The sequence below is a fragment of the Cnephaeus nilssonii genome, assembly GCF_951640355.1.
Source record: "Cnephaeus nilssonii genome assembly, chromosome: 18".
In the NCBI taxonomy this organism is placed as follows: Eukaryota; Metazoa; Chordata; class Mammalia; order Chiroptera; family Vespertilionidae; genus Cnephaeus; species Cnephaeus nilssonii.
In genome coordinates, this window is record NC_137089.1 from 4,378,507 (window position 1) to 4,393,522 (window position 15,016).

Sequence of the window (15,016 nt, forward strand, 5' to 3'; positions counted from 1 at the left end):
ATTTGAAAAGACAAAAACAAATTGCAGATTGACATAAGCAAAAACTAAAATGGAAGGCAGGATTGGGGGAGCCTTGGCCATGAAGGGGACGTCTGGCTGAGGGCTCCTGTGAGGCGGTTAGCACTCGTCCAGGGAAGAGCCTTGCAGGTTCTGCTGTGCGCTGGCATGAAGTCCCCAAAGGCAGGTGTAAAGCTGACATAGAGGGGAGAGGTTACAGAAATTCCCAGGGACTGCACAGAGGTTTCCCCAAAACCAAACCAACCTCAGTCTATTAATAAAGTATGGCTTCATTTCAAGGCCATATGTCAATATAAAACTACCTAACTGTTCAAATGGCTTTCACTGAGATCATTATTTAACTTCTATCATGCATTATTTTTTAGAAGATAATCTTACCTTTTTCATAAAACTTGTGTCTTGTCTACAGATTTTTTCTCTTTTGATCTTTAGGTCAGCCACATCAGGTATTATTCTAGAGATAATCAAGATATAATTTTTAATAAACAGCACATTTAGTTATAATATCATGGGTTATGTGGCAAATCAATAGCTATACTTAGGAGTCTGCACTATGTAACACTCATTTCAATGAGCATGTTAAGTAAGTCTATTATGTAATCATATCGCTGACTTAGGAAGTTTAATTAAGAATTTCATAAAGTAATTTTGACTCCTAATGCCATTTCTAAGTTTAAAGCAAAATTAAAATTCATGTAACTAGTGACCACTAGTAGTTGAGATCTCTGAAAAGTCCTCTAAACATTTGCTATCTTAAACTATACTGATAATTAAATACTCTTGATACCAATTAAATAAAACTCTGGATTAATAAAACCTGAAAGTCCTAGATTTAAAAATATCACAACACTTAAATACGTGAATGTAGAAACTAAAAAACATCACCATTAAGCCTATTTCAAGATGGCACACTACCTGATCCCTCGAAGCTTTGCCCTGTTGTCATGGCGATCCATGAGGTTATGCATCACTTCCAAGACTAACTGTCTCAATTCATAGTCCTCCATGAGGGATGGTGACAACAGAGGATCCAGAAAAGACCCAGGTAGCGCAGTAACAATGGTCTTGGCTTTGTACCCAGAGGTGACCTGATTACAGGGAGGAAGATCAAAGAAAAACAAAACGCCTTTGTCAAGAGTCCTTGTTTGGTAAAATTCTCAAAACTGTTTTATGAGAGCCACAAACTAAGGGGTACAAGTATGGACATCAGCCTGAATATAAAAAAAAAAAAGTGTTTTGTAAGGTAATAAGGATTTTACTGAATTTACGAAAACATCATTCGTAAAGAGAGTAACCGTAATGACAGCTCACATTTTCCACATGCCAGGCAGGGGTCTAAGCGCCACGTGCATCAGCTGCATCCTCCCCACATCCCTGTGAGGTGGGCATGCGTGCATCCCACTTTATACAAGAAAACTGAGGGTCAGAGAGGTTAAGAATATATGGATAGGTAATCAGTACTAAATGAATATAAGATTAGCTAGCAAATGGTTCAAGTAAGAGCTGAAAATGTTTAAATTATTCTTTTATATTAAGCAGTTAATAGGAATACATTTTCAGTTTGGAAAGCGGTACTTTATTACGTACTTGAATTGACATTTCTGAGTGAATCCCTATATTCTAAATTGTAAGCTTTTCATAACTTCAGCATATCTTAAATGCTGTTAAACATTTTAACTATACCACACAGACCTTCATTCAGCTAACTATGTGGTACAAGTAGGATTAGGTCAAGATGATCTACTAGGGAATTTGTTTAATGAAAAATAGGACCAGATAAAATTTGAGGTGGTAATTTAAATGTATATTTATATTTGTAAATGTATTTGGAACATGTATTATAGGATGGAGGTGATCTTATAAGCAAGCAAAGGTATGGGTAGGACAATTGCTACCCCCCTAAAAATTAAAAATCTATCCATGTCCCACACCACATATAAAAATAATCTTCAGATCAAAGTTTTAGATCTAGAAAGCCAAATTTTAAAAACTTTTGTAAGAAAATATAAACAAATGTGCTTATATCATCAGAAGAGGCAAGGAGTGAAGACACAAAAAAGAACAAAATACAGGAATGAATGATAAATTTGGCTATATTAGAATTTAAAATTTCTTTACGACAAGTACCATGAACAGGAGTAACATGAAAATCACAGGAGATGTTTCTGTACCTCTCCTAAGGTATGAAATACTCCTTCTACCAGGTGAAACCATGGACAACGAAGATGTGCAGATTAACTGTTGACAGTGCTGACAGGGAAAGGACACATTCCAAACAGTAAGCCCCGACCAGCATTAGTGAGGGGTCTCTGAGGCCAAGATGAATATGATTACTGTGAAATGAGCACAGGGCCCCCCATGTTAGACATGCTTTTCCTTTCCAGCTACTTAGGGCTGAATTATTTCCCAAATAAGAAGCCATTATTTGGTCAGTACGTGAAAGAAGAGCACGATACGTAGACACACACTGGATTTCAAGCCCAAGTTCTATTCTTTAGCTCCGTGATGTGGTGACCCTCCTCCACTATCTCCACTGAAGTCTCTGAGCCCAGGCATCTCCATCTATCACAGGGCAATACTTCCTGTCCTCTATTTGTTTCATCATCATGAATGCCAAATAAGACATGAGAAGTAAGGAATAAATAGAAAAGCATAATAAAATGTAAGAAAATGGAAGCATAATATTTAATTACATAAACCACAGAGAAGACTAACCATAAACAGTACCTGACTATATAAGAAAAGAGGCTCATAATGTGAAGCTGCTTTCACCTCCTCAATAACGTAAGGAGGAGTGCTCTTCACCTTCGTAAATGTCTTACCATAAGCAAGGATCTCAGCAACATTATCTGAATCCGCCTGGTTCCCAAGTCCCTGAAAGATACAGCATACTAGCATTATCTTATTAATAGTAATTAACATCCACATTACTTCATTTACTTATTATTTACTGATTTTAAAACTCTACTCATATTGGCTAAGTAGATTTTAATAATAGCTAAGTCATGGCTTCCTTTATACTATAAGTTTAATATGAATTAAAGAGCTACATGTAAAAAAATAAAATTCAAACAAAAATATTAAAGTTATTGGCTCTCAAACGAAACAGACCTATGCATGAAAATTAAAGCATATGAATATATAACAACACAAAAAGATACTGTAAGTTGGGAAATATATTTACTGCAAATATAAATTACTAATATTTAAAAGGTAAAACCAGATGATTCAAAAAACAAGTGGAAAAAGGGTTATCTAATTAACAAAGAAATGTAAATCAAATAAGACTATTATTTCCTTACTAAAGTAGCAAAACACACAAAAATATTCACAAACTAAAGCTTTAGCATGTTGTAAAATCCAATCAAATCTATAAAATGAGGTGACCAAGACATATGATCTTCAAAATCACTTTCAGTTTTAGAATTGAAGGAATAAATCAACATTCCTGCTATCCAGATTTTAATTAAATTTTTACAGAACACTTGAGGCTTTATCCTAAATACCTATGTATATAGACAATATCCAAGCTAAATAAACCTTCCACGTGGTCCATAAAAAACACAGAAAATTAGAGAATTTATGATATGCTGAAAACTGATTCTAAAAGCACACAATGCTGATTCAATTGCTTAGCAATCTAGCACCATAAACATACTACTTTCCACAGGACTTTTAGTACTAGTGATTAAAGAAACAATACAAAACTTCCTAGATTTCTTTAAAATGAAATTAAATCAAGATTATGTTGAAATTTATAGTTGGAAAACTACATATGCATACCCTAGTTGACTGACGTCCAAAGTATGAGTGGATGTTCCAAAAACTGGTACCTTCCCCATAATGAACATCATGATTTCTGACCTCTGATAATCTGGTAGGTTACTTCCGAAGAACCCTATAAAAATATTAAGATAAATTTTACAAATTGAAATTTCTCCATATAGTAAAAAATATTTTAAACCAAATCTTTCAATATGTGGTAAACAATGTCTTTAAACCGTGAAATTAAAATTTTAATCAAAATCATTTAATCATAGATAAGATTTATATAATTACTAATAAGTCTTTTGCATATAGTTAACCGTGGCAAATCATCATCAATTTGAGTTGGAATTTTAGAAAAAGGAGAAAAACACCTTTTGTTAGTTCATTTCTAATGAACTCTTGTCCATATACTGTGAGCCTACTTTCTTATTCTAATAAGGAAGTCAATAATGAGGACACACTTAGGTAAAGAGGTCAATAATTAGGTCACTACCTTGGTTTTCCTAGGATTGTTAAATGTTTTAGAATGTCATAATGGGCCACTCTGTGAGTTAATTCAAAACACATAATTCAACTGATGTTAAAAAAACAGTAACTTGTTTACTTGTCATTTTTCTCATGTACTCTTGGGTTTTGTGGATATTTTAAGCTTACCTGCTATAGGTTTGGAAGGCTTACTTCCTGGTCATAAAATATTTACAAAATTTAATTAACACTTACTCAAACTTCAAACTTTGTTGTTTCTTTGAAAGATCAGAACAGATATCAAATCACGGCTATTTTTGTTCAGATCTTAAAATGTACAACACAATCATTACAGAGACCTTCTGACTTGTAATCAGCCCCTATTATCTATATACTAGAAGCCCGGTGTACAAATTCGTGCACCAGTGGGGTCCCTTGGCCTGGCCTGTGGGATAGGGCCGAAACCGGCTCTCCAACATCCCGTGAGGGGTCCAGGATTGCGAGAGGGTGCAGACCAGGCCAAGGGATCCCACCGATGCATGACTGGGGCCGGGGAGGGACGCGGGAGGCTGGCCAGCCAGGGAGGGACCGCGGGAGGGCTCCAGGGCATGTTCGATCCATCTTGTCAGTCCCGATTGGCCAGACCCCAGCAGCAAGCTAACCTACTGGTTGGAGTGTTTGCCCCCTGGTGGTCAGTGCATGTCATAGCGAGTGGTTGACCAGTCGACTGACTGCCCCCTGCTGGTCAGTACACGTCATAGCGAGAGGTTGAGCGGCCTTAGCATATCATTAGCATATTATGCTTTGATTGAATGGCCGACCAGACGACCAGCCACATCATATTAGGCTTTTATTATATAGGATATAAAACCCTAATATGCAAATAGACCGAACAGCAGAACAACAGAACAACCGGTTGCTATGATGTGTGCTGACCACCAGGGGGCACGTGCGGAACATGATGGGCGTTGGCAGTAGGTGGCAGAGTGCGGAACATGGCAGGCATCGGCTGCAGCGGGATGGTGGACCAGGTGAATGGGGATGCCAGACCAAGGTGGGGCGCCAGTTGCTGTCTGTCACTGGAGCGAGCCTCTGGTGGTTACTAAAAATTTTTTGCTCCCACACGCCACGGTCCTGCCGGGTGCTTATACCTGCTGTTGGCGCCGGAGCCACCACTGACACCTGCTGCTGGCGCCTGGTGCCAGCCCCGATCATTCGGTGCCATCAGCGGGTGCGAGCGGTGGCTGCAGGCCCCGATTGTCCCTCAGGGTTTCTCCACCTCCCCCTGCTCCTGAGGGGCAATCAGGGTCAGCAGCTGCCTCCTGCACCTGCTGCTGGCGCCAGTCCCAATTGCTCCACGCCGTCAGCGGGTGCGAGTGGGGCTGGTACTGTCAGCACATGGGAGCTGCAGTGGTGGGAGTGGGGCTGCCAGCAGACAGGCGACAGGGGTGGGGGGTGGCCAGAGCGGGAGGGGCTGGGCAGGGGTGCATAAGATGGGCCGAGACCGGCCCCTGTGCCCACAGCAGCCTCGCGGCCCACAGTTCCTTTCAAGGTGCACAAATTCGTGCACTGGGCCCCTAGTTGGAGTTAATCTACTTATACAAACTCAAGTTGTTCTACTCATGATTTTAATTGGACATGAGTTAAAAATCATTTCCCATTACACATACTTCAGCAATATAAAATCGCATGATCTTAATATTACTCAATCTGCATAAAATGTATTATTCTAGCTAACACCTAAGGAACACATATTTCGGGGGAAATAAACTCCTTTGTATTTGGACCTCACAACAACCTTATGAGACTAGTTACTATTATTAGCCTCAGTTTCGTCTAGTGGCCATGAGGACAAGAGAGGTTAAGAAGTTACACAAGAAATTACACAACTAATATTAAGGCTTGAGATGAGGCCTATGCCATTATCACTCTCTCCTTCCTCCTTATAAGGTACTTTTAACTCTCCAAGAACCCAATTAGAAATGTTTCTAATCACCCTACAAAACTGGACACTGACTTTCTGTTCCAAGGGAGTCTGTCGTTACCACCAGGACATAAAGTCTCTAGCATGACTCACTGTGAGGAGAGTCCTGAAATTAACTCCTTCTCTGTACCCACTGCTTGTACTGGAACTGCTGAATAAAAATGCTAATGACCCCCAGAAACACAGCAGGGAGCTATGTTGTGGTAATTGTAAGAGAAAGAACTTGGCCAGCAGCCTCCTAACTTCCAGTGCTGAAGCTACAGCAGCGTGTCCCGTGGCCCGCAGCCAGGAATGTGCACCTCACCTGCTCCCTGCCAGGGCACCAAGAACTTCAACAAGGAAACCAGCAGTGCGGGTTACATAGAAATCTTACTTCTGTGCTGCACTGCATTTATTCTCTGTCACGTTTTAATTTTCACATTTTATTTCTGAATGTGTGTGTCACAGAAATATTGTTCAAATCTGCTGTATATCCGTTTATAATGAAATACTTGAGAAACAATAAATTAAACATTCTAAAGTAAAACAGTAACACTGAATTAACTAGAAGTTGCAAAAGCAATTAACTTTGTGAAAACAAGATGAGCTGATTTGATATACCATCTTAAAATATCACTGCAAATCCATAAACAACGCAAATCAATTCAGGAGTCACAATCAAAGCTAAGTTCACCACACACTGATACCAACTGTTTAAGCAAAAGCTTCTTAACTGCTGCTTCACGTGAGCGTTTGGAAAGGGAAAGGGACTCACCTATTGTTTGGATGATGGCATTCTGCACGATCTTCTCGTCGTTGTCTTTGGAGGCCGAGTTTAAGCTGACACTGCCCATCGATCCCCCCTGGACGTCGTTCGCTTCGAATTCCACACTGAGACGCAGGTGCTTCAACAGCGTGTTGAAGACCTCCAGCACCGTGGGTCCTGGAGGGGGTCACGGAGGTGAGCAGACACACCTTCCCAACCGCGCACTCAAAGCCAACTCCCACATTCCCCCAGAAATTTCTGGATATGTTCTAAGTAATTGGAAATACTCACTAATTTATGCACTAACCAGTTCATTAAGAAAGTAAATGAGATGTATCTAACTAAAGTCCCAGTTATTCCAACAAACATTTACTGGCATCTCTAAGCAGCTCACTGTTTGAATCACTGTCTAAGGCACATAAAATGTGTACATACTTATAAAGATTTCTCAAAACTTTCTACCTATCTAATCTTGTCCATTCAAAATAATGTGTATGAGGACAACATTTAACTTGACTGTTGTGTCAGAATCCATAGAATTATGATATTATAGCTCGCTGTAGCATAGGAAAGTTATTTTGCATCTGTTGCAGCTGAAGAAGGAAGAATTTGCCTCAATTACCAGACAGCCACATTCTAACACTTTCTGGGATGTACAGAGCCCAGCACATGGCAGCCCGCACATAACTTCCCAATGATATAGCCTGCTGCCATCTCTTTGAAGTAAGTTACAAGATAAGCAGTGAGAAGTCATATCAAAAGGCCTACTCTTATTTGACAGTGAATGAATGTGAGAATGTATAAGTAGAATATTTCCACTTTGATTTTGAACCAAAAAAATATAACCAGATTTTCCACCTAATGCCACTAATTTTGTTAAAGACCCTTCCATTCTTCTAACCATGTGTAGGTAAAAAAATCACGATCTGTCCCGTCCCTTTTCTTTATCCGTACAGCCAGCTATGAAATCCTGTTGACTTGACATTCCTATCGCTGCCATCGACGTTAGTCCCTTCCCTTATGCCTATCACGATGACAACCCCCGTTATTTCTAATGTCCTGCATTTTGCAGCCAGATGAATTATCCTACAACACGTCTCTGACAAAGATTATAGTAACTCTTTAATGAGTATCAATCAACTGCAGAGCTGCATCTGTGATCTGGCCACAACCTGAACTTGAAAGCCACTTCTCTGACTTCCTCTGCACGGCCACCACACCTTGTAGCCCAACAGGCTGCATAATACTTGCTTTTGCCAATCCATTTTCCCTCACTTCTCTGACCCTGATTTTCTTATAGGTGATCCAATTCTGCCTTTCATTACAGTACGAGGTAGAGCTGTTTAACTCTAAGTAAACTGTTTCTTTTACCTGTATCCTCCCAAATCTTTAGCATATCATTGGCATCCAAAAATCTTTATTAGAAAAAAGGAGGAAGGGAAGGAGAGATTGACTTGAGGGGAAAATGCTTAATTAATTGTACACTAAGTAAGTCTGAAAATAATCATGTGAACCCAAAATTTCAAAAAAAAAAAAAATTACAGCACATTCAAAAACATTAGAAATATTTTCAGAGGGTTTTGTATACACTGTGCTATTGACTGAAAACATTCTGAAATATTAAGGCAGTAGTGATTTCTCTGTTTCTGTTTTTTTGCTGGCACTCACCTATGGAACCTTTGGCAGCAATGGCGACAGCCTCTAACAGAACCTGAATAATACCTGCTCGAACCCGTGGAGAATCTTTTTTACGGGCATCAAGGTGCCCTAGAATCTCCTGGATCACATGGTGAGAATACTGAGCCTGAAAGAAAAAAACAGCCCAAAGACATATGAACAGTAATATGCATCCCAGCAGAATTCATAACAAGACCACGTGACACGTAGACGTCCAATAACAGGAGCCAGTACTTATGTTATAGAACAATATGCAGCCATTAAAATTCATCCTTTTAAAGAATAATTAGGGATACTGGAAAATATTTATGATACCCTGAGTGAAAAAAGTAAGTTGCAAAATATTATGTTTAATAAAATTCAATCTGGATTTTTAAGAGTATAAAAGACTAGAATTATATATACCCAAATATTAAAGCTGGCCATTTCTGGCAGGAAAATTCACGAGAAATTTTTATTCTCTTTATATTTTTCTGTAATTTCATAAAGAACACTTACATACTCTTACAATTTGATAACAGAACAAAATGTTGTTAAAAAACAAACAAACATGACATTTATAGTACCTCTCTCCTACCCAAACTAGATAAATACTACTTTTAATTGTGAATACAAACAATGCTAAACAAAGCTTTAATCTAATCATGAGCCACTATCAAAATGAAAATCTTATCAATGTGTACCTGATGAAATTTAAATCAAGAAGATATGAAATTTGCAATTTACAACAGACATTTTACCAATATACATAAATTTGATCAATAACTGTAAATGACATTGTGATGCAAGTCTAAAAAAGCGTTAAGTCTTGTAAACAGCATACCTAAGATATAAATCCTGGTATGACTGACAGTGAAAGTTGTGTTTCTTACAGCCTTATTTCCTTTGAATTAATGACTTTTATGGTAAAAACATACACGGTGTAAAAACAGACCTAAAATCCCACTAATATTGAGAGCTAACTGGTCTGTTCTGGTTTCGAGGGAAGATAAAGGGTCGGTCCTCTGCAGTAGACAGGAGTGTCCCAGCACAGCTTCTACAAAGACCAGAAGTTAACACAGGCACTACTGCCGAGTAGATACTCAATAAACGGTCGTTGTTATCAGCTACACACTGCTGTCACAAACATCAATTTCAATACTAGGTTATCCGTGAAATATAAGTGCACAATTGTATTAAATAAATGCACAATAACAGCACTATCATACAATCATTTCATTCTTTTTATTACATCCTGGCAAAGAAAAACAATTAAGTAGTAAATAAAAATAAATGAGACAACTAAATTAAGAACATGTTTTATATCTTATAGCAGCAATTTTCAACCTTTTTCATCTCGTGGCACACATAAACTAATTACTAAAATTCTGTGGCACACCAACAAATGTATTTTTTTGTCATTCTGACTAAAAAGAAAAAAGGTATCGTTTTGATTCATTCACACTGAAAGGCTATGGTTGTGTTGCCTGTTGTCGTTTTTTAAAATTTGGCAATCTAAGGGAAAAGAGGTCGGTGCCCCTGACTAAATAGTCAGGTATTGCATGTTTTAACAATGCTTGTGGAACACCAGTGTGCCGTGGTACACTGGTTGAAAATCACTGTCCTAAGTGTTCTATATCTCTGATGAAATGATTATCAACACAGAACCAAAATTACTTACCTGAATGGAATACATTATAATTTTAAAACAGTGAACTGCAAATTCATTGGGATCCCACAGTTTGTGATGATCTAAATGCCTGTAATTAACAATAAGAAAATTACTTTAATAATTTCTTTTTTATTAAACTTATTTTCCTTCAGAATCCTTGACAACATGCAAACCTTTGCAATCAAAAAAATTATTTAAAAGAAAGTCAATGTTCTAATTCCAGGTATATGGTATATATTTCCCCCAAATGCCAAATTCTTTCATAAAACGCCAACCACAAAAGGCTAGAATATGTAGAAGACTTTTAAATACCCAGATGAGCTGGCAAGAAAGAAAAGTCGCTCATTCCAAACTCCACAAAAAGGCAAGACTCTGGACAGTTGAGTAAGCACTGAAGCCGCCCTGTTTTCTGCCTCTGTTCACGCATCTCAACCTGCTAAGACCTACTGCTCCAGCTAAGCCTACCTCCAAAGAAACCACCCCAATATCCCACATTCAACTTGAATTCTGTGCTTTAACCGCTATAGCACTTTTGGCCTTTTCTCATAACCTATATATTGTATTTCACTATAAGTGCATGTCAATTAGCCATCAAGTTTGTTAAGGACCAGGACAGTTTTATTCAGGTATATATTCCCCAAAATACCTGATACCTTACTTGCAGAGGACGTTTAATATTTAATTATCTGAACAGCTAATACATAATTAACTATTTCATTAAGATTAATTAATTAACCATCACAGAATCAGGTTTTAAGTCCATCAAGCTCTACATGGAATATAGCCCACTTCCATGTTATTCAAGTACAGTATAATTGGGTAATTTCTACCTTCCAGGCTAGCTCTATAGATTTTTAAGGCTTTATATTGTACTTTTGGGTAAAAAAAAATACTTAATAAAAATATTAAGATAAAAACTTGAATTCTTAAATCAGCATGTCTAGACATTAAAAAATAAATCTGCCTTTAGTTATAATTTACATCATTTTGATTATTTCTTAGTATATTTTTTATAAGCTCAGAGTCCTTAAATGGTAATTTTGGAGGGGGGGGCAGGTGGTGAAAATCACAGATCCTTTTGAAAATCTAATGATTCTCTGATTTTTAAATAAAATTTTGTGGCTTACGTATTTGTTATAACTGAAGTTCAACTTTGAACCCAAGTATTTCCCCTAAGACTTGTAGATGTTACATCTAGACTGCTTTATATATTCTATAAACACGTTCTTATAATCAGGAAGGGAAAAGAACAAGGCAAATGATTAACAAAAGAAAGACTTGCAAAAATGTGCAGCAATTACACAGAATATTAGTAGTAGCTCTGTCATCTGAAGACTGTTAAACCCAACGCCTTAACAAGGCTTGAAAGATGGTGTGTACGTGGAGAACCTCAAAGCTCACAAATATGTTTTGCCGGAGAGGGGGGAGAATACAAGTACCAATCAGAGAGTTACTATTCCTGCTCTGGCTCAGTCACTGCAAGAAGAAATTTACTCAGAGCACAGGATGTGCCCTAGGGCAGGCCAGCCACTGCAGAAAGAAAGCCAGGCAACAAGCCAGCCAATAGGAGGACCCGACCTCAGAGGTTAACAAAATGAGATACCTGATGCATGGCCGCTGCTAGTTTTAATAGTTTACCGTGGGTATGCATTTCAAGGTCTGTGGGCAGAAATTCAAGATAAATGATGACCTGGCATCAAGCACATGACTGCACTTCACTTTTAAGGAGAAAAAGCTGGGGAAGCGGTTGGACCAACTCAAACATGTGGTATGTGACTCAATCCTGCACTCTTCCCACAATGCTGCACTGTTCCATTAGCAACTCCCTCATACAAGAAATGTACCGGCCTCTGTAAGGAAGTTAACACAGAATGCAGCAGTCACAAATAACCAGGAAAATACCAACTACTTACGCAAAAACTGGCCTAACAGCATTATTCATGTTCCCAAAAGTCGCTCGACCCAGCAGCTCTCTGAGACAGTTCTCAGCCAGCACAGCGGGATTCTCCTCTTTGTCAGCTGCGGAGGGAGAAGAAGGAGGGCCTATGCGACTGGAAGGAAAGAGAAATAATAAACACAAATGTAGGAATTCTAACACTGGTTCTCAAGTTAAACAGAGCAGGTTTTACTTCTCAGAAATGGCAAAATGACACTTTCTTTTTGTCCCCAAATATCTTAAAGAACGAGCAAGGAATAAACACAGTTTAACCTTTTTATTGAGAAAATTATAAAGTAAATAGCTGCTACTATTGTTATCATTATTATTTTGGTTATTTCTAACTCCATGAAAAGCATGCTGCATCTCTAAAGAATAATAAAAGTTTAACTATAATTTCTATTTCTTACACTTGCAACTTTAAGCAATATTAATTCAAATAACTATTTGGATGGTCAATAATAAGCTTCAAATAAAGTATAGAATTATTCTAAAACAAATAAAACTTGAAGCGTATGGGTGAAAATCCGTGGTCTACTAAGCCTAGTGTGATCACAAAAGACAAACAATCTTTCAGAAAGGGCACATATTTACCGGGAAACTCAAGTTTACAGACCACTTTTACATGATGCTAAAGACAGAACTTTCTTAGCCTAGCGAGCAAGCACACATACATTACACAAAGGCAACGCAGCCCCAACTCTAATGCCCGTATTCAATACCTGTCGACCTCTTCTATCTTCTGCATGTTAAACAGCAAGGATGGAACAATTTTATCCATATGCTGGGGTTCCCAAATGGTAGCCCGAAGTTCATCATTAACTGTTTTGCGAACCACGCCTTGAATACCCCTGATTCCAGCAATTCGAATTCTATAAAAGAGAAAATGGAATCATGAAAGTTATTTAAACAAGTCTGCTTGTTTAGCTAAGAGAATGAATCCCAAATAAATACTGTTATATCAAGTCAATAAAATGAAAATAACACAAGTCTGAGAAATTAAAATCTCAGAAATCTAAGATGGACAAAGAGATGAGGCAGCTCCAAAAGAGTACTATCAGTACTATCTTTTAAAAGTCAGCATTTAAAGTCTAAAAGGACCGTAATAGTCTACATATAATTTCAATAAGAGAATCCAATCAAAAGCATTAGTTTTCCTAAGAGGATGATGATAATTTGGAGCAATGAGCTAGATTCTCTCCATTTCTCGCCTAGACGTCTCAGAAGCTGAGCAAAACAGGATTTCACTCTTCCTGAGCACCCCGAGTGCTCCCTCAGACTCTCTCACTGCTTCCTCCCGAGGCCCTTCCCGCCCTGAGCCCTTCTAGATGGAGGAAAGACCAAGCTGGTTCCTTTAAAGGTCTGACAAGTGAGAACTACCACAAGAGAGCCTCAGCCATATATGTACGTCCCTATATATCTGTGTGCACTGACATTTACATTATCATGTGCTTCTGTAACTTAATATTCATCCCTCAGTGAGACAATGCAGCCCACCCTACCATCCCGATCCACAGCCCCAACTTCCTCAAGCTCTTCCTCACTCATACATATATAAAAAGACCTATGGGTTCTTCAAGAATAAAAAGTGACTAGAATATAGCATGGTAGCCTATTTGCCCTAAAACATGTTCCCTCTGGCCAAATCTGGTTACTTTCTTTTTCACTACAACCAAAAATATTTACCATTGAAGGTTTATTCAACTTATCCAGCACTGTCTTCCAACACCTACGAGTAGGCTTAGAGAATGGCAGCTATGGGGAAGAGGCTGATACTGCTTTCCAAACCCCTGGGGAAATGACACAGGATTCAGGGGAGCAGATGGAGAATGGGAGCTGGCAGTAATACAACACTGAACGGGTGAAAGTGAACTGGGACACACGAGACAAAGTTTGCCCATTTTGAAGTTGTGTCTGTTTATGCTGCTCCCTAAGACATAAAGGGCGAGACTCTACGGCCATCACTAGCGGGGAAGCCTGACGTTACTACAAGGTGTCTGCTTTATGCACCTGCTGCTGCTCCTTGGGTGATGACAAGGTGGAGCAAACAAGATGACACAAGAATGGTGGCTGGTGCCTCGTGACACAGTAGCCTAAATAGAGAACAGCAGAGCGAGCTGCCCTGTCTGGGGGAGGTGGGACTACCTACAGCTACTACAGCTACACAGCTGGCATCCATTCAGGTCTAGTATCTGGTCTAACCAACATATTCTAGTCATGACTTCAAAGAAATTTTATAGTTTCCTTATCAGTAAACTAGACCAACTGTCTTACCTAAAGAATAGGAATGTTTGAATGAATTAATTCATGTAAAGTGCTTAGTCAATAAATGGTTAAACAAATTGGCCCAGAGTAGTTAAGCATGTGATGATGATAATGATTATTTCTACCACAGCTGAGGTTGCTCAGGAAATTATAGTTAAGATTGTGATGCATGACTTTACATGTGGGAACTGCTCCTGCAAGACAAATATTTTAAGAAAATCTTAACAGTTATCAGACCCATTCCCCATTTCCTACTACACAGGCCCTGAGTTCTATCTGATAGGGTTTTGCTAAAATTAAAGGGATTGATGATAAATTTCTCAGCTAAAACCTACAGAGGAATACAAATATCCCTGAAGAAAACCAAAAGAGCTTTGACTTAGGCAGAGCAGGAAAAAATCTAGCCCGCGAAGTATGGTAAAGCATTTTAATTTACTCACTTGTTTTACAGGCACTGCAAATGAAATGTTGTCATTTTGGAATTTCAATTATCACAAAATACTAGAA

General features: G+C 38.5%; 1 protein-coding gene across 1 annotated transcript in view; it reads right to left on the bottom strand.

The window, feature by feature from the left end:
- EFR3A (EFR3 homolog A) overlaps positions 1-15,016 on the bottom strand; it is a 56,475-nt gene that overhangs the window by 17,719 nt on the left and 23,740 nt on the right. The window contains exons 6-14 of the mRNA XM_079795965.1: positions 12,967-13,116; positions 12,222-12,359; positions 10,318-10,396; positions 8,649-8,784; positions 6,990-7,157; positions 3,802-3,916; positions 2,841-2,892; positions 934-1,106; positions 397-472 (exon numbers count right to left, since the gene is read on the bottom strand). Of these exons, the coding sequence (XP_079652091.1) occupies positions 397-472; positions 934-1,106; positions 2,841-2,892; positions 3,802-3,916; positions 6,990-7,157; positions 8,649-8,784; positions 10,318-10,396; positions 12,222-12,359; positions 12,967-13,116 (1,087 nt within the window). The remainder of the gene's footprint in view (positions 1-396; positions 473-933; positions 1,107-2,840; positions 2,893-3,801; positions 3,917-6,989; positions 7,158-8,648; positions 8,785-10,317; positions 10,397-12,221; positions 12,360-12,966; positions 13,117-15,016) is intronic.